Source organism: Suillus plorans, assembly GCF_016647745.1.
Source record: "Suillus plorans strain S12 chromosome Unknown HD556scaffold_57, whole genome shotgun sequence".
NCBI lineage: Eukaryota > Fungi > Basidiomycota > Agaricomycetes > Boletales > Suillaceae > Suillus > Suillus plorans.
This window is the reverse complement of record NW_024537441.1, coordinates 1-27,284: the sequence shown is the minus strand read 5'-3', so window position 1 is coordinate 27,284 and position 27,284 is coordinate 1. Positions and strand designations below refer to the sequence as shown.

At 43.7% G+C, this 27,284-nt stretch overlaps 5 protein-coding genes across 5 annotated transcripts; 1 reads left to right on the top strand and 4 right to left on the bottom strand.

The window, feature by feature from the left end:
- HD556DRAFT_1492627 (uncharacterized protein) lies at positions 1-4,029 on the bottom strand (the record flags this gene model as incomplete). The annotated part of the gene is made up of 3 exons (XM_041308824.1): positions 1-1,293; positions 1,348-3,267; positions 3,367-4,029. Coding segments are annotated over 3 exons (3,876 nt in total), but the record flags the coding sequence as incomplete, so codon positions are not given.
- Positions 4,030-6,167: 2,138 nt separating this feature from the next.
- On the top strand, positions 6,168-11,005 carry HD556DRAFT_1311176 (uncharacterized protein; the record flags this gene model as incomplete). Its single annotated transcript, XM_041300511.1, has 19 exons — positions 6,168-6,288; positions 6,364-6,405; positions 6,505-6,605; positions 6,666-6,727; positions 6,781-6,857; positions 6,921-6,980; positions 7,016-7,034; positions 7,121-7,267; positions 7,348-7,531; positions 7,823-8,321; positions 8,434-8,570; positions 8,620-9,024; positions 9,088-9,324; positions 9,379-9,786; positions 9,836-10,081; positions 10,125-10,187; positions 10,673-10,726; positions 10,783-10,839; positions 10,949-11,005. The coding sequence occupies 19 exons, from the start codon at positions 6,168-6,170 to the stop codon at positions 11,003-11,005; spliced, it is 2,976 nt and encodes a 991-aa protein (XP_041156630.1).
- A 2,155-nt stretch (positions 11,006-13,160) lies between these two features.
- HD556DRAFT_1311175 (uncharacterized protein) lies at positions 13,161-16,152 on the bottom strand (the record flags this gene model as incomplete). The annotated part of the gene is made up of 8 exons (XM_041300510.1): positions 13,161-13,205; positions 13,249-13,836; positions 13,887-14,139; positions 14,185-14,615; positions 14,670-14,870; positions 14,920-15,482; positions 15,546-15,832; positions 16,067-16,152. 8 exons carry the CDS (start codon positions 16,150-16,152, stop codon positions 13,161-13,163), a joined length of 2,454 nt encoding a protein of 817 aa, XP_041156629.1.
- Positions 16,153-20,237: 4,085 nt separating this feature from the next.
- On the bottom strand, positions 20,238-23,094 carry HD556DRAFT_1446798 (uncharacterized protein; the record flags this gene model as incomplete). Its single annotated transcript, XM_041307156.1, has 3 exons — positions 20,238-21,581; positions 21,644-23,014; positions 23,059-23,094. The coding sequence occupies 3 exons, from the start codon at positions 23,092-23,094 to the stop codon at positions 20,238-20,240; spliced, it is 2,751 nt and encodes a 916-aa protein (XP_041156628.1).
- A 3,310-nt stretch (positions 23,095-26,404) lies between these two features.
- Positions 26,405-27,100, bottom strand: HD556DRAFT_1446797 (uncharacterized protein; the record flags this gene model as incomplete). The annotated part of the gene is made up of 1 exon (XM_041307155.1): positions 26,405-27,100. One exon carries the CDS (start codon positions 27,098-27,100, stop codon positions 26,405-26,407), a length of 696 nt encoding a protein of 231 aa, XP_041156627.1.
- Between the last annotated feature and the right edge of the window lie 184 nt (positions 27,101-27,284).

Below are 27,284 nucleotides of genomic sequence, written 5' to 3'. Positions count from 1 at the left end.
TGGAAATGGCCTGGACTTGCGAGGACGTGGTGGAGGAGGTACTCTTTTGTTTCTCTTGGCCATGGTAATCTTTTTGTGAATCTCCCGACGCTTTTGCCTCTCTGTCTTCCTTCTCAGATTCCCATCAGCATCAAATGGTTGTGAGTCCATGAGGTCAGCTGCAAAGATGCGCTTTCCTTTGATAATCTTCATGGTACGACGCGCCCTTGGTGCTTTCCTTTGACTCTCCCCTCCCCTTCCAATACAGTCGATCCTATAAAATGAAGGATTTGTGATGAAAATGATGGAATCATTCTTTTGTGTCCATACTCTTGCACCACTTGCAGGAAGACAATGCAGGTCAGAAAATACCTCGCGTAAACCTTGCTTCAATGATGACCGCTGGCCCTCCTCCATAATCTTCATCATCCTGTGAAACTCTGCGATATATCCATCTTGCTCCCATAGTACAGACCACTGCGGGTTGCCTTTATGTGCGGCATCAGGGTTTGGAAAGAATAATGAGCACCTGTCTGCAAATTTTCTTGACTTGGGACCCATACGACCTGGGGTTACACCAGTATTGTTTTGCAGCCCAGCATTGCATGCTTCGAAAGTGACTGCAGTGAGTGTGTCATCAATGCTAGTCATCGTCCAGCACTTCATTGCCTCGCGAAGTGAATTAGGGTATGGTACGATTCCTTTTATGACTTCTGTGGTCAGCATCAGCCACATCTGCCTTATGAACATGATGACCAAACGTTCAACAGAGAGTTGAGTGTTAGAAAATCTGGAAGACCACGTCCACTCCCTCATTATAAGTGCAGGCGAACCGGAAATGGCAGCCTTGAGGCGTGCCCATGTTGGCGTCCGACCAAGGGGGTAATCCTCCAGCTCAGATTCACAGCTCTGCCATGCGACCATCCTTGCAACCGCTCTATCTCTTTGAGCTTTTGCATTTACACCCATGAGGGCCAGCACATGGACGTCATCGATTTGCTGCACCTCCTCCAAGCATGTATCGCTGCTGAGATCGAAATCTTGGACGAAAAACATCCCTGCTGTCTCGAGAACATTTCTATATTCCAGAAGAGCAAGGGATTCGCGGATATGGAAGTCATAGATGATGGGGGTTGATGTAGTCGAGCGCAGCATGTGGTTCAGCACGCCGGTCAGAATTCCAAGGTTTGGAGGATTCTTCTTTACAATTCTGATTTGGGTCCTCTGAATCTCCCGCATTCTTCGTCTGATGAGCTCAAACCAGATCTTGGATGGGATCCATAGTATGGGATCAGATTGCAAATATTCAATAGCCTGGAGTTCAGCCATTGTCAGAGTAATTCAGCTCCAGTGTCGATGATCACTCACCTTGCTTTGGATATTATCTAGCATTATTCTAGCTGCACGGCCACTGACCCGATACTCATCTCTGACACCATAGGTCTTCTCCTTGCAGCCGTCGACCACCTTCATCACATCAAAGCATTCAGCCATGTAAGATGGAGATATTTTGTATGCATCGCTGTCGGAAGCGAAGTTGACTTGGTTGTTGTTTGTTCGGATGGACTCGTAGTATAGGTTGTAGGTGCTCCTGAATGCAATGTGCGTCTGCTGAGATCTCTCCTGTTGCATCTCTGCCTGAAGCGCGCCATATCTGGAGAGCATGTTGTGGTGATGCATCTCGCCACGCTTGTAGCCACCTGCGCCAAATGATGCCTCTAATGCATCTAATCTCCATAAACCGACGACTGGAACCTCTGTGGAGTGGGGTGTAAATGAGATGCCGATGTCTACCAGCAACTCTCCATGTTTCCTGTTCATCATATATTCCCAGTTAAGATCAGGAAGGTTGTGAAGCAGAGCCTCTTCAGGTCCTGTGAAACGCCCCCTTTGTCCATCCTTTGTGAGAAGCTTGATTCCCTTTCCCTCTAGAATAAAGAATGATGACCCATACATGCTGAGCTCGCCCTCTCCATCTTGTATGCGAGCTTCCATACGGTCCTGCACGTCTCTAAAGTCGTCATCGGAGAGTGGTATCGTCTTTGGAGGTCCCCATCCACCTTTGCGTCCATCTTTACCTCTTGCCTTGTATCTCGCCTCTTCCAAAGTGTGCTTAAGGTAAGGCGCCCAGCTGACATCGGTGGAGTCCCCTATAGACGGCAGCAGCACTTGATCCCAAAAGATATCCAAGACCTCCTTTGGCATCAATGTGATTCTACGACCATTCACTGGGTGTTGGTGTATCATCCTTGGGAAGGCAATATAAAGATTGAGCATTGAGGACGCAGAGGATATGCGCCCAATGCAGATGTGAGGGATCGCAGACATGGGAAATCTTTTTGATAGCCATTCCGTTCGCCCACCAGGAGTATTAGCATCTTCCTCAGACTGCGGAATTGTGATGTCGATGTATGCATGGTTGTGCTTGAAAATACCAGGCTTGGTTTGAAATGGAGGAGTGACATAAATCCCCACAGATCCTCTGCATCGGAACGCCTTTGTCGTCCAAATGATACTGTCAATGTCCAGCGAGGTCTCTATCTCATCCTCTGAAAACTTTATTGCATCTCGTTCAAGGTCGACATATATTGGAGGTCCATCACCATATCTATGGCTGGTATGGCCACGAACAAATGAATTATGTCCGAACCTACATTCCTCGTGAAGGGGGGGATCATACTGCGCAGATTCTATTAATTCAGAAGCAGAGAGGATTTCCACATCTGTCACATGCGTGTGCTGTGCGTCTTGAGATGATCCGATTCGTGCAAGGCTGTATGCACCTGTCACTCGATCAGGAATTTGATTTGAAGCATCATAGGAGTTTGTCGTTCCAATTGGCATGATGTGGTCCATTGTTGCTATGGGGTCGCATTGATAGAATATATGAAATGAGCTAGGCGTGATGCGATATCCATGATCGACCCAATCGACCCAAGAAGCAGAGAGCTGGATTGCCCCAGCCTGGAATGTCGTTGTCGGATTGATGTCCCTCTGTGCTTTCAACATCTCAATAGTAGGTCCATCCTCATAATCATCGAATGTGTGATCATCGTGAAGCCACCTTCTACTTGAATACGCAACCAGAGGAAGTGGTGCGATAGGACGTGGAAATCGTTTGTTGCTTCCAAGATTCCAGTTTTTGACTTTTCTGCGAGGTGCTGATGCGGACACAGAGCGTTGCGAGTCATCCGTATTATCGCAATGATGTGGAATTTCTATCTCTAGTTCCAGGTGAGTTCCAGTTGCGCGAGGGACAATGTTATTGCGGTTTCTGGATCCATTTAGCTCTTTGTGGTCTTTTAATAGCTTTGCAAGACTTTTCTTTCTCTCATGCGATAGGGCTACGCCAAGGCTATCCTCATTATCGCTCGATTCAGCTTCTACATCCTCCCCATCAAGTCTTGTCTCGTCTTCATCCTCAGAATCACGTGAGGGGCGTTTACCATCCTGTGATAGTACAGGACGCTGACATATTGAGCAGGTGGCACTGACGACAGTCAAGGTGCGGAGGAGCTTCAGACATTCAGCCTGATGATGTCCATTCTGAATGTCATTGATGGTATCCTCGTCTGGAAATTCATCCTCGCTCCAATGGTGTCGTTGGCTGTCTAGGAGCATGAGATAATCGCTGCAGCTGAGCTTGATACGTCCTGCCACAACACGCAGCATGTGAATTCTCAACTTGTGGCCACATTGGACATGAAATGTTGGCAAGCCTCCGATTTCATCTAATCCTGATGCGAGACATTGCTGTAGCACAGAACAAGCAATTGGACCACAGTCCACTCCATTTTGCATCCAATCCCTGTGTATCACAGAAATTTTGGTGACATCGCCTATACTCCAGCCATGAAGGGACGCAATTCTTCTCCAATATCCCGGTCCTTGCCAATCCTCCCAGTTGTATGGGTCAGCTATCTCGACATCCATTTCAGAGTTGGAAATATAGCGACCAAGGACATATGCTGTGCATCGCTGATAGTCGAAAATGACAGCAAAGAAATGATCGGAGTGATGGACTATAAATCCAACAGGGATGATTGGACATTCGCCCTCAGAAGGAACAAAATAGTTCCTCCTAAAGAGATCCACTTCTTGTGTTGTGATTTCGTTGACCCTAGCTGTATATAGGTCCACATATCTCATGCTCGATTTTCCCAGACCATCATACCAGATATGAGACAAATAAAAGTTTGCCACTGTTGCATCAAGCCACTCGTTTGATGCGAGTGTTTTCCAGTTGTGCCATACCGATGTCCAGGATAGTGGTTGGGCCATTGCATAAGCTACAATGGGGAAGAATGAGTGTTTCCCATTGCACAAATAAATATCATTGTCAACATACAAGAAATTTCCTCGACAGTCAGGTCAGGTGTCACATTTTGTCGAACTTCAATAGAAGGTGATCGGAGTATATCTGGTGGTAGAGAAGGTCTGTACTCTTCATCCTCTATTCTTCTTGTATATAGTAATGCACAACCTAATTAAGATGATCAATATATGTGACGACATATGGACGAACGTGAAATGTTCTTACTTTGTACTGAGTCCTCCATATATTCCTCTATATTTCCTGATTCATGGTCGCATGAAGGTTGACGATGAATAATCCGACTTTTTGATGCTTAATATTATATTTAAGGACATCTTGCTTGAATAATGATTTAAAGTCTCACTGACCAGTTACTCTCGGACGAGAAGTGGATCGATTTTCACCTATTTCCCCATCGATGGATTGAATATCATCATTTAGACGAACTAATCCATCTTGTATGAAATTTATGTTAATCATCTTTTTCTTGTAGAATAGCATTTTAAATGTCACCCCTATTTGATATAACATCTGCACTTACCTGCTGGTTATCCTGAACTGGGTTGCTGGTAGCACGAACGATGGATCTTGAATGATCATTTTCTTTCTGTGATGATGTCGTATCTTTGGAAGCCATTGCCTTGAGTTTCTTGCCTATGCCAACAATAAATTGAATACGATAAAATCTGAAATGCAAAAACTCACGAAGTGTGGTTGATTTCCTAGCTGGTCATCCACGTGGCCGACTTGGCTTATTTTGCGTTGAATAATCGATCTGTTGTGTATTACCTCCATCATCCATTTCCATGAAATGTCCCCTGATGTCTTCATTCGCATTCGAGCGATCATCGGCAATATACTTCATAGTCAATGATTCCTTTGGATTCAAATCCAGGATGCCTGACATCATTATCTTCTGTATGATATCAGTCACATCTGATTGTAGATCCTTTTGTGCATTCCACCGCTGATCATGGTCTTGTATTGTGCTTCCTGGTAGGATATCTATATCCGTTGAAGGATAGTGGATTTCATCGATGTTTGGCCGGAATAGCTCGTGGACTGGGCTGATTGTGGCACGGATGAGTCGTCTATCTGTATTCATGATTTGTTCGTTTTGTGCTTCAGCTTGCAGTATAGGTAATGCAGTTTTTCCTGAAACATATTAGCGTTATCAAATTTGCATTTAAATAGGGGTCAAGCATGTATACTTACGATTCTGTCTCACTCGCTTTCTTGGCCTGCCTCTCTTTGGCTTTTGCTTTTCTTTCGCTGCCACTATTTCTCCACCATTCAAATTGTCATTTGATATGACCTCAGTAGCACATTCATGTGGAGGACCAGTGGCACCTAATATGCTAGATCCATGTGTGTCCGTATCCAATATCTTCAATTTAAGTATTTGTTGAAGAATATCGAGTGAGTCCTCGTCATCCATGGTATGTAGTGCGTTGTGTGAGCAAATTCCTGCACCGTAGAAACTATTGTTATTATATTCGCTCCGATGATCCCCTAAATTTCCATGTGAATTAAAGCGAATTGCATACTTCTAAGCGAGACATAATGGGGAAAATCCCTGCAAATTGACTCGGAGGCTACTCCCTGTCCTGGACTAGTATCTGAAATTTTCAGAATATTTAAGGTTTCGGTTCAGTGTAATGAAATGGAATACGGTCATGTAACAAGCTGCGGTCTGATGTGATGCCTACAATTATGTAACACATTCCTTAATTCCGTAAGAACGATTCTCAGTCGTTTAAAGTATAATCATGGGGTTTTTCTTGGCCCGTTCATTTAGGGGATATTCCATAACTCCCGCTGAACGGTGCTTATTGGTGGATGTTAGACTTTTTTCACTCCCATCTCAACCTCCATGTCCCGCAGACCATCAATCACGAGTTATCCCTCCCGCACGGATGGAAAGAGGAGGTTAGCACCAATGCGCAATAGTCATCCAAAACTTCATAAATTGAGGCGATGCACATCATTGGAATGTAAGTCACATTAACTACCCATTGGTGGTCGTTCAAATATCTAATATCTACCCTGATATCATTCTGAATATGAAGGGATTTACAACTCTAACGACGATTCTGATGATGAAAATGATGGTAGGATGGTGATTCGAGTTGGGGAAGAGTACGAATATTACTGTCCATTTTTACAGTCATCCTGACTTAATTTTTCAAGTCTCTCAATTTATCCACTAGATCAAAGGGCGGTTCAGCGACAAGATGGTAGCCTACCAGTGATGTCATATTGGTATGGTAAGCTGTCAGAGATATATCTAAAGTCTGGTACGCACGTGCAGGTAAGTCTGGTCCATTCAAACATTCAGCTATCCTCATTGACCTCATTTTTTCTATTGTAGGATGTATGGCTCGAAATACAGTGGTATTACAGACAGGTAGACTTGAAAGATGAGGACGTCGAGTAAGATTTTACATTTAGTTATATCATTCTCATGAATGAACATTTTATTGTAGTCTGGCAGCTTGTGTGGGCGAATATGAGCTTGTTCTCAGCAATCATACATCTGTGGTTGATATGTCCTGTGTTGAGGGTATGTATTTTGATATTTCTGCACAGTAAAATGAGTTGATTGAAATTTGTGTATTATTCGCAGATCATGCCAATATATTTCCATATGATGAAGGTGATATATCACAACGTCAGATCCCAGTTGGTACACTGTATAATCGTTGGACCATCGATATACAGTTTTCAAGGCAGCAGAGTCGTCCGTTGTACATAGAAGGGGTCAACATACGTGTATGCAGATTTTATTTTGGCTTTGGTATATTCTAAATCTCATTAAATATGTAGAACTCTCAGACCGCGACAAATTGTGCATGCAATCGATGCGATCCCGCATTTTCCTCCCCAATCACAGTCCAACGATACTGCAGGAAATGTTCTCACTGGATCAATGAAAAATGTCTTGCAGCTCTGGGGCATCCCCTGCGTTGCAATGTAAAGGCAAGCCTGCCATCCATTTATAGTCATGTCGACTTTGACCCACAGTTTCTGTCACTTTTGACCATGCCGATTAGACGAGGGGGATCATGTGGTGTTGTTGGGAATGCAGTGATATTAATACAGGGAAAGGCACTTATGGAAGCAGCTAGAACAATTGGACGACTGCCTGAGGGATGGAAGGATAACATACAACAAGCCATGCTACCCATTGGCGATGATACTATACCTAGATACTACTGCCAAAGTTGTATGAAGGAGGTGATCTAAGATTACCACCTTAATTCCATTTGTATCTACTTGATCCGTCTGATGTCACGTCATTTATCCCTCCATTCAAACAGAACTTTCCCTCATGTGATCCATCGCATGTGCGATACTTTCCCTGAATTTAGATTAATCGGTTTTTGCATGGAAATAGTTTTACTAACCTCGTGTATCATGAATAAGCGATCCAATAGCATAATGTTGATGTGTGCCTCGAGGATGCTCGCTTCCGAGCACAGCATAATTCAATATATCATTGTATGTTAGTCTTCCATGCTCTTTTAGATAACCCCCATGCATCCATCTTGCGACCTTAGTGAATGGAATGCACACGACGTGCAACAGTTGCTCAAAATGAAGGGGACCATTCAAGACGTTGATGGAGAGTGTTCACTGAAGGTTATCGGACATTCACGAAAGGGATGCCTAATAGCTCCCCACTACCGTCTTCCATTATATGCACTCAACAAGAAGATTGGAATTTACAGAAAAGTCATTGAACATTTGCAGAAATCATCGAGCACCAATGCTACCACGTTGCGGGATACCTATGCATCGGTTATGAAATATCTCAACGATGTGCGCACTGCATTTGTAGATGATGCTGCTGCATCTTCAGATCCAACAAATAAAGACTTCAGATCTTCTACTGTTGACTACTACCTGTGGTTGGACCATACGTGCGATGGGTTTCATGATGTGTGGCGCCAATCCTTGGCTACAGAGCATGGTGTAACCATTGAAGGTGTAGAGAACGGAGAGTGTTCAGATATCCTCGTTTTTCGTGCGTTCTTTTTTTAAGAATTTTTGACCGTTCTCAAATTGCAGGAAAGTCAATTGGACTACATACCACCATGAAAAATGCAAGGATCATGACATCTGTGGCGCGATACAAGGGTCTGGTGGAGAAGAAAACATGGAGAGTTTACTGAATGTGATCGATGCCTGTGTCAATGCGTCAATCGACCAAGAGAGCACTGCACCATCTATTTCTGTGCCACAAATTAACATGGTATCTGATAGCACAGATGTGGTATGTGACTGGTACAATATTTTATACTCACATTATTTATTATTTCTAGAATCCCAGTACATTTCCAACATTCCCATTGCCATTCGATATGAATTTTCGCAGGCTTGCTCTTAGCACTCTCGGCAGTGATGCACATAAAATCATCGTTGGTGGCTTTGGTAAATGGTTACCTAGCCATGTCGCCATGAGATTTCGGGAGATCCAAGGACTCGATCATAACGATCCATTGGACAATCTTGTAGCCAATGGGTTGCTTCTTACTGCAAAACATTTGGAAGAGTACTTGGAGATATTCGGTATGGCAGAGATGATGGCCACATGCCAGGAATTATCAGCAGATCGAGGTGCAATGTCGCGATTCTTTACTGCTGCTGGTCGCGCCATTTATATATCTCGCACGGGCAAGGAATGTGTGGTTGAATATGGCCAGACTGTTCCGTCAACGAATGAATTGGTGATTTCAAACAAATACTGTCTTAATGTGTGATATAGCCATACTGATTCTATAGTCCGACAGATCATCGCAATGGACAGCCGTGCATGTACAGCTGTCGCAGTTGGGGTTCAATGCGACTTCATTGCCGAATGCAAAGTTCAATTACCTCCTAGCCGTGTAATGATGGATCGCGAAATGCAGACAGACATCATAATCGATGACAAACTAAACATGGACGCATCTAACCATGGAATTAATGAGCCTGCTTTTCAGCCAGATTTACTGCAGCCTGAAGAATACTTACATGATAAATGTCACGTATGTATCTCATTTTTGTTGTTTAATATCCTAACAAGCCCTTGAATCATTCAGCATTACGATCGAGAACCGCCATCATTTGACCCGCACGATGATAATTCTGGAGATTTACCTCAGAGTACATCGATTCACCTCGAAGCATCAGTCACTTCCAATCCAGATATCAGTGATACGTCCAGCTATGAATATGACTTATCTAAAATCCGCGACACTCTCAAGATGTCAACCCCATTGAAGTCTAGATTATGCCAGGATACGCAGGTTGTCTCACAAAATGTTCCTGCTACAACTGTTGAGCGACACGGCTCCAAAAAATCTGAAAGGCCAGTTATATTCGCTAAAAAAAGGCCCGTGGTTGCGAACAACGCCTTTGGAGTATCTAAGTCTGTGAAACAACCAAGGTACACCATTCAAGATCTTGTGCGTGAGGCCCAGGAAGGTACAAGCAACGTCACTCCCTTCGTATGTCGATTATACATTCACTTCATCGTTGAATTCACTATCTCAACAGCTTTCGTCATTCATCATGGATCCTGAAGGAATAAAGTTCCTCATATCCACTATCGACTCTAATTATGATTCTTGGTTATTTATTACTCGACACATTGCATTCTTACTTCGTAAGGAGTGCATGACCCGTTCTATGAGGAAAATGGCAGTATTACTGATGTCATTTGATATTTGGATCAAGGATGTTTCTGACGAGTGCAACAAGGCACTTCAGAGTGATACCGAAGATAAAATACTTCCTCCATTGGTATGCAGTGATTTTCCTGATGTTTTTGCCCTGTTAATGTCAGCATCAACAGGCGCATTGTGTTATTCTGGAACTTTCTGCTCGTGCCATATTGGATGAGCAATCTGTTCGTTCTACACTGCATCATATTTGGGTAATTCCTGTCGTTTAAAAACACGTGTTTCCTTTGTGCTAACAGTTTCATTATACTATCTAGACGAAGGAAAATGTCAAATATGTGACAGACGTGCTTCGATATCTGTTACATATGTATCAGCGTGATGGACAACATGCGTATTCCCCTGGACTTCGAATCCTAGCATCTGTGATGACTGAGCGGACGGGCACTGTACTAGGTTGATTAGATCTCTGTCGAAAGCGATAAGCTTGCACTGAAGAAACCCCATACTCCCTCATTTAAATTTCAGTGTTACACAGATGACCTGCCCAATCATGACTCATGTACACAACAATGATGCAGATATAACGTTCATATTCATTCAAATACACAGCAAAACATGGATTTTTGAATCCTGATGTAATGCGAAAAGCATACTTATTAAAGATTGGGCTAACATCCAGATTATATACACATCAATACATAGTCTATAGATAATGGTCAAAGCTGTTATATTATTTATGAAAGGTGCAATCCAGGACAGTGCAGTGTGCCCGCAGATATACATATTATATATACAATGTAACATGCATACATATTATAGAATATGAACATTGGGCCAACAAATCTGAAGTTGGACATCAGACGTACAAAATCTATGGTCAGCCGTGTAATCCTTAATTAAAACACGATGTAGTACAGTACACATATCATTCCGAAGTGGACACACTTACAGACATCGCACTCAGTTATACTATGACAAATTGTAGCCACTTTCGTCGAAAGTTATCGCCATAGAGCCAAGACAACAACTCGAAATGATATGAAGGAGCAGCCGAAGACAGAAGTGGTAACTGTCATATACAGCACACGCCAATTGAGGCAATAAAACAATCAGAGGACAAAAGGAGCAGCAGATATTCGACGGTGAGACGAAAAACAAAAGTGGTCACTGTCATCGACAGTACACACCCATGGAGGCGAGATAACCACAGAAAGTATGAAGTGAGCAGCAGATATTTGAAGGTGAGACGAAACACAAATGTGGTCACTGTCATCGACAGTACACGCCCATGGAGGCGAGATAACCAAAGAATGTATGAAGGGAGCAGCAGATATTCGAAGGTGAGACGAAACACAAATGTGGTCACTGTCATCGACAGTACACGCCCATGGAGGCGAGATAACCAAAGAATGTATGAAGGGAGCAGCAGATATTCGAAGGTGAGACGAAACACAAATGTGGTCACTGTCATCGACAGTACACGCCCATGGAGGCGAGATAACCAAAGAAAGTATGAAGGGAGCAGCAAATATTCGAAGGTAAGATGACAAACAAACAAAAGAGGTCACTGTCATCGACAGTACACGCCCATGGAGGCGAGAAAACCACTTCGGAATGTAGTAGTCCGAAAGAAAGAGATATATCTGAAAAAACCAACCATATATATTGTTAATCACGTGACCTTCCCACGCCACACAAGTATTGAGATTTTCTATATTTATACTGAAGGGCCGGCATTTCAGCCGGCAAAATTTTATGGACACCTAGAGCACTGCATATTTTGCCTGGGACGCATCTGGCATGAATCTAGAAATTCGCGCCACATTCGTCGCATATAACACTCATATCACAGCAGTACTGGTATTTCGTACTAATCTCCTCATTATCACCAAATCCTAGCGACATTCTCGCTGTGATGTTTCATAATCAACAATTTTTCTGGCTCAGTCCAACTGTGTGAATAAATGGAAACTCTTGACCCACTCACACTTCTTGTACTGATACGATGACAAACACCTTGACTGCATACAACTCCAAGGCTACGTTCGTCCATTTCACACATTTGCTTGCTATACTAATAATGATTCATAGCTGCGAGGATGTGTACTAGCCTGATTGTAGACTCCAGAGAACGACAAAATCAGCATATGCCGCAGAGTACTAAATATTTCCCTCACAATTGTGAGTTGATCACACTGGCAGGAGGTTTCACATACTGGAGTGACATCACTTACAAATCTTCGACTCTCGGGCCACGATGGCGTAGGTACCGTTAGTGAAATCAATTCGTTATTTCTTCATGTTTGTTCTGTAAGTCTCTGATTCTTTCATGCAACAGTGTAATTACTGTATACCGGAGGAAGCGGTATTTTAAAACGGGCGAGTCCTAATTGAAGTTTAGGAACATTATACTAATATATTTCAACGCCTGCTTATGTTAAATGTTAACCTCCACTTCGATTTCTGGCAAATGCTCATCTGTATCTTTCCGTTTTAACTTCAGGCCCGGGTGTGAGTTGTTGGCTTTCAAAACCATGCGCTCGTTGTATATGAACTGAAATGTCTTTTCAGCTTGGTCTTTCATGGTAGAAATTGTCATGATTACTTTGTAGGTAATTGAAGATTACCCAGCGAACGAATTAGACAAAAATCTGTCAGAAATAAGACAACAATACACGAAACGTACGACGGATAATTCTACATTAGAGCTGTAACGGACCTAACAAAAGTACCGCAAGGATTGGCAACGGATCGGCAGGTTTTTGCCACATCCGTCACAGACATAATTTGCAATGAAGGACATGTTTTAGATCTATACCATTTACCTTCACAAATATTTACGTGTTATTTTCTACTGAACGTAATGCAGGACAGATTTTTTCAATCATCTCTTCGTTATGCAATGGGCAGATCAATGAAAAGATACAGTAGCGTTTCGGCTGAAATGATTGTTTTGGCTCAAATTCCGGTGGTACAATGTACGACATAAGGATGAGCGTTATCACATCAGGATAAAACATGATTCAGATTGTTTTCAATTGCATACAAAATGAGAAGACGATACGATGATCAATGTGGTCAAAGAATCCATGTGTTCACAGACATTTGGGCATTCCTTGAGTAATGTACAGTTGGAGGAGTGCATGAGATATGTAACAGTGTGGCGCACGATACTATATGAAATTTATGATTATGTATCACATCATAGCAACGCTGGAGTCATCATGTGGAACCACTTCTATCTGAATCATTAATTTTTGTCGGAAATAAAGCGAACTTACTCACTTCACATTTGTCTTCGGGAGTAGTATCAGACATTGCAACGTCTTCCTCTGGGCCTGGAGTTGGTCCACCAGCCAAAGATGCTTCAGGTGTGGCGCTTTCATCTATCATATTGTCCTCAGTCGTGACAATACATGCAATTGGTGGGAGGAGGGGTGTCGTATCCCTTGAACGCTGAGGTTGAGATGGTTGGGTGTCGGGTACGAGGATAACTGGGCTAGGAGGCAGTACACTGACGCTGGGTGCCTGTGGTGAAGTAGGGTCTTTTATTTCTTCTTCATCATCATCCCGTGCAGCGGCGTCATGTAAATTTGCATTCTTGTGTGGTTCATTTGACAAGAATGAGTCCGGTCGTGGTCCATTCGCATCGATATCATTGTCAGTCATTTCTTCGTCCCATGGCTGTAGAAGCACGGATGCATCACCCTGCGGACTACTAGTGTTTGAATTCGAAGAAACTTGAGGTACCACAGGAGACGAGATCAATCCGGAATCTTCTATGTCTGTAGCAGACGGGATTGGAGATGGAGATCGGACAATTCTTCTTGAACTGTCCTTGCGACGCTTTGCAGGACCTCTGCCACCTTCCTTCTGAAATATATGTAAATCTCAACATTAAGATATTTGAAAAAGTTACTCACCTTTGGCGGCGACGCCTGAGATAGCGTTCTCTTTCGCTTTACGAATATCGTGTCACTACTTGTAGTTCCTGGTTTGACGGATGTGGATCCCTCATCAATCATCATTGAATCTAATGCCTGCCTGACTTCAACCTCATCGCCGTCAATCGATCCATCCGCATCGTCATCTGTGATGTTATTAAATGCTGGCAAGGGTCCTTCTTCAAGATTATTATTCAACGTCAGCCATGGAATATCCAAGTCTGACATCATCCTGAGATACTTTCAGATACGATATGAACGAATTGTGAATGCTTACTGTGCTTCGACTGAAGGTGGGGAGTTGCATGGCATCATGCGCGGGTTGCCCTCGCTGACATCAGAGTTCGCAATAACCTTTCCCAATGCATGAAAAATATGAGTCATGTAGCGAGGACTTGTTTCCAGGTGCACTAATGCCGAATATAATCGCTCCATCCCTAGGGCCTCGAAGAAATGATCATCCTGGATATCATCCAACAACCTTGGATTTTCCGGAATGACAAGGCCACCTAACGGAGTCTCCATGTCTATATTCGTTAGTTGACGAAAACGAATGAGCATCCATGTAGCGAGTGTCAAGAATATTTTAGAGTTTCCGTCTTCGAATACCACCTTCGTCCAATCTTTCCAACCATCTTGAACGCTCGGAAGTATGACGTTATCATATTTTTCCTCGACAGATTCCTTTCCATCCATTTCATCTTCCTCCTTGCCGCATTCGTGTATTAATAGTGTGGTATTCCATAGAACTGAATCACTCACCTCCACAGCCGGTTGAACGGACGGATACACCGCTGTTGCATCCTCCTCATCTTCCTCAGACTCGACCACAGGCGATGCAGCAGCTTTCTGCTTCCCTAAGGCCTTACTTGACCTAGTCTTCCGCTTTTGCCTTCGTTCCTTAGAGTTCTTCTTTGAATTCGTATTATGTTCGAACTGAGATGCAATTTCATCGGTAGGACTCTAATACAATATATCAATCATCGACTCGAACACAAGGTTAGTTACACACCTCATGGTCCGTATCAACGACCTGCTTCTTCAATTTGCTGCCTCCATTGACGATGATCGAATTCTTCTGACGTCCGTGGATTTTCGGGTTGTTCAACACCGGCTTAGACCTAATCTTTTGGGATGAAGGACTTTCGCCAGCTTCTTCCTCAATCTGCAATGATTCCTGCTTGCTCAGGATCGATATAGACCTTGTATTGCGTGACACAGCACTGTCACCGTCTTCCACATCAATTTCAGAGGATATCGGCTTGCTAGATTTCGACATCGACCTTGTCGTTCTTGATGAGGCGCTGCGACTGGCTTCTGCATCGTCGTGCACGATCTCAGATAATTTTCGTGACATTGTGGAATTTCCCTTCATACTGATTGGAGTATTGTGTGAGTCCATAGAATTATTGATGTCTTCATCTGCATTATTCATCGGTTTTGCAGATTCATCCCCGGTGACACTCTTCAGTAGAGCAGATACTGTCTCATCATCCGACATGGTGTGTTTGAACGACCCCCCGCACATGTTGTTACCAGCAGAACAAAACACATCGTGCATTCGTTTAGCCGTTACTGTGGTTGATATGTCAGTTCATGTCCATACATATTAACGTAGCGCAAGAATGAAATACTTACGTTGCTGAACCTCTTTCAATGCCTTCTTCTCCAAGAATTGAGCCCAAGTCCGCTTCATCTCTCCCAGCGCTGTTGCTTGCATTGCTTCTGTGAACGCGCTGTTATGTAATGCCAGTGCAATGTGATAGTCGAGATATGCTGATCGCCACTTCGAAGTTGAGCTCGACGCATCGTCCTTCGCCTCCTGATGGAAGGCTAAGATTACATCTTTGAAATACGAAACCAAAGATAGGTAGAATTTGACAGTATCATTGACGCTATCAGACTTTGGAATTTTTATCAGCTCTCTTGCGGCCCGTTGATAGAATCGAAATTGATGGATGACAAGCCGAATTTGATCAATACATTTTTGGGACACTTATATGGTCAAAACAGAAATAGGTTACAAAGTTCAAAACTTTTTTCTCTTCTTGGGCTGGTACATATGTTAGAGGGATTCCCAAGGATCAATATGAGCCCGGAATGAAAGAAAACGGCGGTTGGGATGTGGAGATAAAGTCCAAATACTGACTTTTTCATACCTGTGACCAAACTCAATATTTTCGACCTCCAGAGACCCTGGGACCATCACCAATCGATTTCTACGTCTTAAAAGCACCAGGACCATTATTTACAGTATCGGTTTTGAGCTAAAAGTGACCATAGTAAGATATATGAGGTAGGAGGGGGGAGGAGGACCTTCTATATCTCAACAACCTGATTTTTCCTGACAAAACGGGCTTGACCATCGTGTTTAGGGACATCAGGAGCACTCCGGAAAAATACTTTTAGAGGACAAGCAAGTCATGGGAAGCCTAGAAAAATCGACCTTTGAGGGGGGTATCAGGAAAACTCCCATATGTTAATTAGGATGGACTCAAATCACTCTGGGACCATTTCCAATCGATTTATATGATAATAAAACAGTAGGAACATCTCTTTATATACCGGTATTTACATAATATCAAGATATATGAGTTTGGGGGGGGAGGGGGACCCTGCATATCTCAACAACCTGATTTTTCCTGACAAAACTAGCTTTACCATTGTGTTCAGAGGCATCAAGAACTCTCAGGAAAAATACTTTTGTAGTCCTGGCAAGACATGGGAAGCCTGTAAAAATCGATCTTTGGGGGGGGTACCAGGAAAACTTCCATATTTGTCTCAGGATGGATTCAAAACACTCTTGAACCATCTTCAATCGATTTATATGATCATAAAACAGTAGGAACATCCTTCTATATACCGGTATTTACATAATATCAAGATATATGAGTTTGAGGGGAGGAGGGGGACCCTGCATATCTCAACAGCTTGATTTTTCCTGACACAAATAGCTTTACCATCGTGTTCAGAGGCATCAAGAACCCCCAGGAAACATACTTGTGGAGTCCTGGCAAGACATGGGAAGCCTAGAAAAATCGATCTTTGAGGGGGGTATCAGGCAAACTTGCACATCACATTCCATATTGGTTCAGAACACTATGAAACCATCTCCAATCTATTAATATGATCCTTAAACACTGGGAACATCCTTTTCACATCATTATTGACATAAAGTCATGCCTCTTGGTGAAGTAGGTGGGGGGAGGGGGTAGCATGACTCTCAAACCTGATTTTTTCAGATCAAATCAGCATTGCCATCTCATTCAGATTGGTCAATAACCTCTAGATCAAGTTCAACACGAAGCCAGACAAGTCACATGAAGGCTGAAAAAATCAATCATTGAGTGAGGCAGCATGACAGGGGTGACACAGCTTACATAAGCAAAAGCGGTGGACTTGGACTCACTTATACCAAGACTTTGCAAGATCAAGTATTTCTATTGCTGCTCAATATATATGGATCAATTACCTTCATAATGAGCCTGAGATCGAGCCATGCGAGTGATATATTGGTACTGTTGACAATAGTTTGACCCCCATGAAGGGGTGGCAACCAACCTCAAATGCCCCCAGAATCACCAAGTCAAAAAGCCCCCAGAAGCGAAAATAGTTGGTACTGTTAGCAACAGTTTGACCCCCATGGAGGAGTGGCAACCAACCAAACATGCCTCCAGAATCACCAAGTCAAAAAGCCCTCAGAAGCGAAAATAGTTGGTACTATTAGCAACAGTTTGACCCTCATGAAGGGGTGGCAACCAACCAAAAATACCCCCAGAAGCGAAAATAGTTGGTACTGTTAACAACAGTTTGACCCTCATGGAGGGGTGGCAACCAACCTCAAATGCCCCAAGAATCACCAAGTCAAAAAGCGAAAATAGTTGGTACTGTTAGCAACACAGCATTACAGACATTCATAACTTTTAAATGTGATTTTTTTGAATGAAAAGGGCATTACAATCGTGTTCAGAGGGCTCAATACCCCCAAGTGAAACGTCTATTTGAAGCCAAGCAAGTCATATGAAGGTTGAAAAAATCAATCATTGCTCGAGGTGGGTCTGCTTACATAAGCAGAAAAAATGCGGAGGCAGCACAATGAGGTGGTTATTTTTCATGGACAAACTCATGTTTCCAGTGCATTAAGCAGGTTCTATCATATTCAAAACAAATTCTGCTTCAAGTCTGACCAATCACATGAACGCACAAAAAATAAAACTTAAACAGAGGCAAGCCAGTCAACTGAACTGAACCAACCAACAAATAAAGTTTAACAGACCGATGTTTGCAAGCAAAATAGAGTCTTCACTGCACATTGTGTCCATAAATGTTGCTATATAATGGTCCACCCATCCCAACCTCATATCTCCCTCCATCTGATCAGAGAGGCAGGAAGCTCTGGACTCTAGGCAAAGTTCTCTTGCCCAATTTGCCACTGATTTGGCTGTCATTGAGGATGGTAGGAGATAACATTAGCTCCAGCAGGTGGTGGAATACTTGATTATGTGAGTCGTGATGCAGCTGTGAGCTGGCTTCGTCTCCTACCACCCTCTATGCCAGACACAGCCGACTCAATGGCAAATTGTTTGGCCTGTCTTGCCGCATTTGACACATATTTGGCGATAGACAGATATCAAAACCACCATGAAGGTAAGTTCTACGTTTTAGATCACTACCTTCAGCCTTGATGTCATCAAGTAGAATGACAATTTCCTCTCTCCATGCAGCCTCGGAAAGGAACAACACATCTGCATTGATATGGGAAAAACAGAAATAGGGTTCACATATTGGTAGCTGAAATCATGGCAGGACAACACTTAAGAGCTTACTATGTGGAAATGGAAAACAGGCGAAATTGGATGGCTTTATGAATGACGCCGCATTGCAGACATTCATATTTCATCTTTGTCTGCAACCACTGCTTCCCATAATATTGCTTTTCATGCGGATGAAATATCATGTTGTAGGCAGGTGCATTGCACCCGGCACTCAAGCACTGGTCATTGGGAAGGACCAGGTTCGAATCCTTGTCCTGCCATGATTTCAGTGTTCAAACTGGTTCATCTTGACTCGCCAGTATTGGTTCACCTGTTTCAATTTGCATATGACAAGCTCTCAAGTTTTTTGTCTTCCATGATAAATAAGACAGCAAGGAACTCGCTGCATGTTTGGATGAGAGGTGAAGAAGGTGAAGGTAGTGATTTCACGACTGGTGCATGTCTAGAATATATGTCAGAACAGGTAACACAGACTCTGCTTCATCTTGAATCACCAGGATGAGTTCGGCTGGTTTCCAGTTGAACAACACATCTGCATTGATTGTGGGTGCAGTGTGATATGAAATTTCGGTGACTACAGAGGTACAGGCTGCAAATCTCCTCAGCAATCGAAATCTTATGTAGTGAAAGAATCAACTTTACCGCTCATGCCACTCTTGCCAATCATGTCCGCTGCAGACAATGATCAACATACATGGTATTGAGAGGAACTTGCCCCACTCTGCCTTGCAGTGACCACTCCCCATCTATCATTGCTGTTATGGTTGGTGATTTCCTGGCTTGTTTCTACCACCATTGTGCGTCATGACTTCACTGCTGACTTCATGAAAACCAACATCAGTGTGGCATAACTTATCTATCTCTTTAATATGACCATCTGTGCGACCAAATTGTCCAGCAAATAATGAGCCTGGTCGCTTTTTTGGCATGTCAGTGCTGGAGCTCTCACTTCAACAATAAAAGGCTGTCAGCTTATAGGAGGCTTCAGGGTCAGGAAAGAACATCAAGGACCGGTTTGCAAATGCTCTTGACCTAGGACCCATGCGACCTGGAGTTACACCTGTATGGTCCTGCAGTCCAGCATTGATTGCTTCAAAGGCCACTGATGCAAGAGTGTCATCGATGTGGAATACTTGATTAATGCGAGTCATGACGCAGCTGTGAGCTGGCTTCGTCTCCTACCACCCTCCATGCCAGACACAGCCGACTCAATAGCAAATTGTTGGCCTGTCTTGCCACCTTTGAAACATATTTGAAGATAGACAGATATCAAAACCACCATGAAGGTAAGTACTACGTTTTAGATCACTACCTTCAGCCTTAAGCTTGTTACACTGAACCCTTCCGCCAAACCCTTCCACAGCACAGAGTGGTGAAACTGTATGAGATGTGCTGATGAGCACAGAAATCATTGTTTGCAGCCTTGTAGCAGTATTTTGAATATGTTTTTAGCAGGCGTATCTATCCATGTCAAGTGTCATGCTACCAGATGCACCCAGATCCACTATGGATCTCCTCATAGTGTTTACTAATACATCGATGTCATGTATATATACTAATCAACATCCATTGCATCACCCTCTTCTATAGTCTCTCCTGTGTCCATGGGAAATAATCTGGATTTACGAGGATGTGGAGGAGGAGGCACCCTCTTGTTTTTCTTGGCCATGGTTATTTTTTTGTGGATCTCTCGACGCTTTTGCCTCTCTGTCTTTCTTCTCAGATTTCCATCAGCATCAAATGGTTGTGAGTCCATCAGGTCAGCCGCAAAGATGCGCTTGCCCTTGATTAACTTCATAGTGCGACGTGCTCTTGGGGCTCTCCTCTGGCTCTCGCCCCCCCTTCCGATGCAGTCTATCCTATAATATGCAGGATTTGTTATGAAGACTATGGCATCATTCTTCTGCACCCACACTCGTGCACCACTTGCAGGAAGACAATGAAGGTTTGAAAATACCTCACGTAGACCTTGCTTCAGCAATACCCGTTGTTCTTCTTCCATCATCTTCATCATCCTGTGAAACTGTGCGATGTATCCATCTCCCTCCCATAGTGTGGACCATTGAGCGTTGTTTTTATGTGATGCATCAGGATCGGGAAAAAATAGGGAGCATCTGTCCACAAACGCTCTCGACTTGGGACCCATGCGACCTGGAGTTACGCCTGTATGATCATGCAACCCAGAATTGCATGCTTCAAAAGCAACTAAAGCGAGGGTATCGTCGATGCTCGTCATCGTCCAGCACTTCATGGACTCCTTAAGCGATTTGGGGTAGGGTCTGATGCCCTTAAGGACTTCATCCGTCAGCATCAGCCACATGTGCCTCGTGAATGCAACCACAAGTCGTTCAACAGAGAGTTCGATGTTAGAAAAGCTGGATAACCATACCCATGGTCTCATGATCGTCGCAGGAGAGCTTGAAATTGCTGTCTTTAGCTGAGTCCATGTTGGTGTCCGACCAAGAGGATAGCCTTCCATTCCTGACTCTGTTATCTTCCATCCTTCCACTTTTCCCACTGCTTTGTCTCTTTGAGCCTTCGCATTTACACCCATGAGTGCCAACACATTCACATCATCGATTTGCTGCACTTCCTCCAGGCAGGTTTCGCTGCATAGATCAAATTCCTGCAAGAAGAACATCCCTGCTGTTTCGAGTACATTTCTGTATTCAAGGAGGGCGAGTGATTCACGGACATGACGGTCGTAGACGATAGGCGTTGATATGGTTGAACGAAGCATGTGGTTCAGCAAGCCAGTTAGGGTGCCAAGATTGGGAGGGTTCTTTTTGACAATGAAGATTTGGGTCCTTTGAATCTCCCGCACACGTCGCCTGATCAACTCAAACCAGACATTGGATGGAATCCACAGTATAGGATCTGAGCGCAGATAGTCTATAGCCTGCATTGACATGGAGACATTCAGCTTACATTACAACGATCGACGCAGTGTATATTACTTACCTTGTTTTCTATGTTATCCAACATTGTTCTAGCCGCTTGTCCGCTCACCCTATACTCATCTCTGACACCATATGTTTTCCCCTTGCACCCTTCGACAACCTTCATTATTTCGAAGCATTCGGCCATGTACGATGGAGAAAGCTTGTAGGCATCACTGTCCGAAGCGAAGTTTACCTTGTTGTTGTTTGTTCGGATGGATTCGTAGTATAGGTTGTAGCTGCTCCGGAATGCTATGTGGGTCTGCTGGGATCTCTGCTGCTGCATCTCTGCCTGGAGGGCACCATATCTGGAGAGTGTGTTCTGGTGATGAATCTCGCCTCGCTTGTAACCTCCTGCGCCATACGATGCCTCCAATGCATCTAATCTCCATACACCAACAACCGGAACTTCTGGAGAGCGTGGAGTGAATGAGATACCCACATCCACCAGAAGCTCGCCATGCCTGTGGTTCATCATATATGGCCAGTCCAGGTCTGACAGGTTGCGACGCAAGGCTTCCTCCGGTCCTGAGAAACGTCCTCGCTGTCCATCCTTTGTGAGGAGCTTGATTCCCTTCCCCTCCAAAATGAAGAAGAACGACCCATACATGCTGAGCTCCCCCTCTCCATTGCGTATGCAGGCTTCCATGCGTTCCTGAACATCCCTAAAGTCATCATCTGACAGGGGAATTGTTTTTGGAGGTCCCCATCCTCCTTTGCGTCCTTCCACACCTCTTGCCTTGTATCGTGCCTCCTCTAACGTGTGCTTCATATAAGGCGCCCAGCTGACATCGGTGCAATCTCCTATAGATGGAAGCAGTACCCTATCCCAGAAAATATCCAAGACCTCCTTTGGCATCAGTGTGATTCTTCGTCCATTCACTGGGTGTTGGTGGATCATCCTCGGAAATGCAATATAGAGATTGAGTGTCGAGGATGCGGATGATATGCGGCCCATACAGGCATGAGGGATGGCAGCCATAGGAAACCTTTTAGACAGCCATTCCTTTCTTCCACCAGGCGCATTCGCATCTTCTTCTGACTGTGGAATGGTGATGTCGACATACGTGTGATTGTGCTTGAATATACCAGGTTTTGTTTGGAATGGTGGAGTGATGTATATGCCCACTGACCCCCTGCATCGGAACACCTTTGTCGTCCAAATTATACTGTCTATGTCCACTGATGTCTCTAGCTCATCTTCTGAAAATTTAACCGCATCCCGTTCAAGGTCAACATATAATGCAGGTCCGTCTCCGAAGCGATGGCTGGTCCGGCCACGAACAAAGGCATTGTGTCCGAACCTACACTCCTCATGCAGTGGGGGATCATATTGGGCGGCATCGATGAGTTCTGAAGCAGAGAGAATCTCGACGTCAGAGATGTGCGTGTTCTGACCTTCCTTAGCCAACCCCAGACGATTCAGGCTGTATGCACCTGTGACTCGATCTGGAACTTGATTCGAGGGGTCATGGAAATTTATATGGTCAAAACAGAAATAGGTTTCAACTTTCAAAACTTTTTTCTCTTCTCGGGCTGGTACATATGTTAGAAGGATCTCCAAGGATTAATATGAGCTCGGAATGAAAGAAAACGGCGGTTGGGATCTGGAGATAATGTCGAAATACTGAATTTTCCACCCCTCCAACAAACATCAACAATGTCGACCTCTAGAGAGTCTGGGACCATCTTCAATCGATTTCTACACCTTAAAAACACTGGGACCACCATTTTCAGTATCAGCTTTGGGCAAAACCTGAGTGTAGTCAGATATATGGAGTAGGAGGGGGGAGGAGGACCTTCTGTATCTCAAGAACCTGATTTTTCCTGACAAATCGGGCTCTACCATCTTGTTCAGGGACATTAAGAGTACTCCGGAAAAATACTTCTAGAGTACAAGCAAGTCATGGGAAGCCTAGAAAAATCGATCTTTGAGGGGGATACCATAAAAACTCGCATATGTTGATCAGGATGGGCTCAAACCACTCTGGGACCATTTCCAATCGATTTATATGAATGGAAAACAGTAGGAACATTCTTTTATATACCGGTATTTACATAATATCAATATATATGAGTTTGGGGGGGAGGGGGACCTTGCATATCTCAACAGCCTGATTTTTCCTGACAAAACTAGCTTTACCATCGTCTTCAGACGCATCAATAACCCCCAGGAAACATACTTTTGCAGTCCTGGCAAGACATGGGAAGCCTAGAAAAATCGATCTTTGAGGGGGGGTATCAGGCAAACTCGCACATCACATTCCATATTGGTTCAGAACACTATGAAACCATCTCCAATCTATTAATATGACTCTTAAACACTGGGAACATCCTTTTCACATCGTTATTGACATGAAATCATGCCTCTTGGTGAAGTAGGTGGGGGGAGGGGGTAGCATGACTCTCAAACCTGATTTTTTTGGATCAAATAAACACTGCCATCTCATTCAGATTGGTCAATAACCTCTATATCATGTTCAACATGAAGCCAGACAAGTCGCATGAAGACTGAAAAAATCAATCATTGAGTGAGGCAGCATGACAGGGGCGACACAGCTTACATAAGCAAAAGCGGTCGACTTGGACACACTTACACCAAGACTCTGCAAGATTAAGCATTTCTGTTGCTGCTCAATATATATGGATCAATTCCCTTCATAATGAGCCTAAGATCGAGCCATGCGAGTCATATAAAGGCTGAAGCAATAGACCTTGTGTTGAGGGCCTCAGCATTACAGACACTCATAACTTTGGAATGTGATTTTTTTGAATGAAAAAGGTGTTACCATCGTATTCAGAGGGCTCAATACCCTCAATTGAAATGTCTATTTGAAGCCAAGCAAGTCATATGAAGGTTGAACAAATCAATCATTGGTCAAGGTAGGTCTGCTTACATAAGCAGGAAAAATGCGGAGGCAGCACAATGAGGTAGTTATTTTTCATGGACAAACTCATGTTTCCAGTGCATTAAGCAGGTTCTATAATATTAAAAACAAGTTCTGCTTCAAGTCTGATCAATCACATGAACACAAAAAATGAAACTGGAACAGAGGCAGCCAGTCAACTGAATTGAACTGACCAACATGACTTTTTTTTGACAAACAAAGTGTTCCTATCGCATCAATAAGGCTCAATAGCACTCGGAGCAAGTTCCTAATAACACAAAATAAGGTTTAAAAGACCGACATTTACAAGCAAAATAGTGTCTTCACTGCATGTGGTGTCTATAAATGTCGCCATATATGGGTCCCACCCATCCCAACCTTGTATCTCCCTCCATCTGATGAGACAGGCAGGAAGCTCTGGACTCTATCAAAGTTCTCTTGCCCAATTTGCCATTGATTTGGCTGTCATGGAGGATGGTAGGAGATGAAACCAGCTCCAGCAGGTGTTGGAATACTTGATTAATGCGAGGCGTGATGCAGATGCGAGCTGGTGTTTTCTCCTGCCATCTTCCATGCCAGACATGGCCAACTCAGTGGCAAATTGGTTGGCCTGTCTTGCCGCCTTGAATACATATTTGACAATAGACAGACATCAAAACCACCGTGAAGGTAAGTACTACACTTTAGATTAATACCTTGAGCCTTGATGTCATCGAGTAGAATGACAAGTTCCTCTCTCCATTCAGCCTTGGAAAGGAAAAACACATCTGCATTGATATGGGAAAAACAGAAATAGGGTTCACATATTGGTAGCTGAAATCATGGCAGGACAACACTCAAGAGTTTGCTATGTGGCAATGGAAAACAGGTTAACTCATTGGGAAGAACTAGGTTCAAATCCTCATCCTACCATGATTTCTGTGTTCAAATTGGTTCATCTTGACTCACCAGTATTAGTTCACCTGTGTCCATTTCCACACGACAAGCTCTGAAGTTTTTTGTCTTTGGTGATAAATAATACAGCAAGGAACTCACTACATGTTTGGATGAGAGGTGAGGAAGGTGAAGGTGGTGATTTCACGACTGGAGCATGTCTAGAATATATATCAGAAACAGGTAACACAGACTCTGCTTCATCTTGAATCACCAGGATGAGTTTGTCTGTTTCCAGTTCCATACAGCAAGCTGTGAAGTGTTGTCTTCAATTATAAACAAGACAGCGAGTAACTCGCTACATGCTTGGATGTATTTGGGTTACTTGTCGCAAGTCAATCACACAGTCTGCAAAGAACCACGGTATCTCCCTCCATCTGGTCAGAGAGGCAGGAAGCTCTAGACTCTATGACAGTTTTCTTGCACAATTTGCCATTGGTTTGGCTGTGTCTGGCATAGAGGATGGTAGGACACTAAGCAAGCTCACAGCCATGTCAGTTCTTCATCGACCATGTTTGTTTATATTTTAGTGTAACTGAGGTCACCTCTGCATTCTAACCTTCTGAATCCTGGAGAATGGCTTAATGGATTTTGAACCATTCTTTTTTTGAGTTACTTAATTGATTGGCTTGGAAAAAGTCGTGAATGAGAATAGGGAGCTACAAACATACAGTGCACAAACAATTTCAACCCAAACATCATCAGAAAAATTTGTTGATGTATATTAATATGGTCAAAACAGAATCCCACATCACCTTCTGGACCTGGCTGAGGACAATAATGAATTACCCTAGCCTAATCACGGTATTTTCATACTGTCGCAGTCAAGTGCACATGTTCATGGTTATCCATCTTGTTTACAGCTGTGCATCTAGCATACTGGGAGACCCAGAGAAGGATACTTATCTGCATTTTATGGGCTATACTTGTGCATCTATATAATAGAATATCATGTACACATGCTAATCCACATCCATTTCATCATCTGTCACCACATGTGCTGATTCACTCATTGGGAATGGCCTGGACTTGCGAGGACGTGGGGGTGGGGGTACCCTTTTGTTTCTCTTTTCCATAGTCATCTTTTTGTGAATCTCCCGACGCTTTTGCCTCTCTGTCTTCCTTCTCAAATTCCCATCGGCGTCGAATGGTTGTGAGTCCATGAGATCAGCCGCAAATATGCGCTTTCCCTTGATCACCTTCATAGTCCGACGCGCTCTTGGAGCTCTCCTCTGACTCTCGCCCCCCCTTCCAATGCGGTCGATCCTATAAAATGCAGGATTTGTTACGAATACTATGGCATCCTTCTTTTGGATCCACACCCTCACACCACTCGAAGGTAGACAGTGAAGTTCCGAAAATATGTCCCGTAAACCTTGCTTTAGCGATTCCTGCTGATCCCCATCCAATGTCTTCATCGTCCTATGGAATTCTGCGATGTATCCATCTCTTTCCCACAGTCCACACCACTGAGCATTGCACTTATGGGGAGCGTCAGGGTCAGGAAAGAATAACGAGCATCTGTGCACAAAGGCTCTTGACTGGGGACCCAAGCGACCTGGAGTTACGCCTGTATGGTCATGCAAACCAGCATTGCAGGCTTCAAAAGCGACAGAAGCAAGTGTATCGTCGATGCTTGTTATCGTCCAGCACTTCATGGCATCATAAAGTGAGTTAGGGTAGGGTCTGGTGCCTTTAATGGGTTAGTTAGGGTTAGTTAGGGTTAGTTAGGGTTAGTTAGGGTTAGTTAGGGTTAGTTAGGGTTAGTTAGGGTTAGTTAGGGTTAGTTAGGGTTAGTTAGGGTTAGTTAGGGTTAGTTAGGGTTAGTTAGGGTTAGTTAGG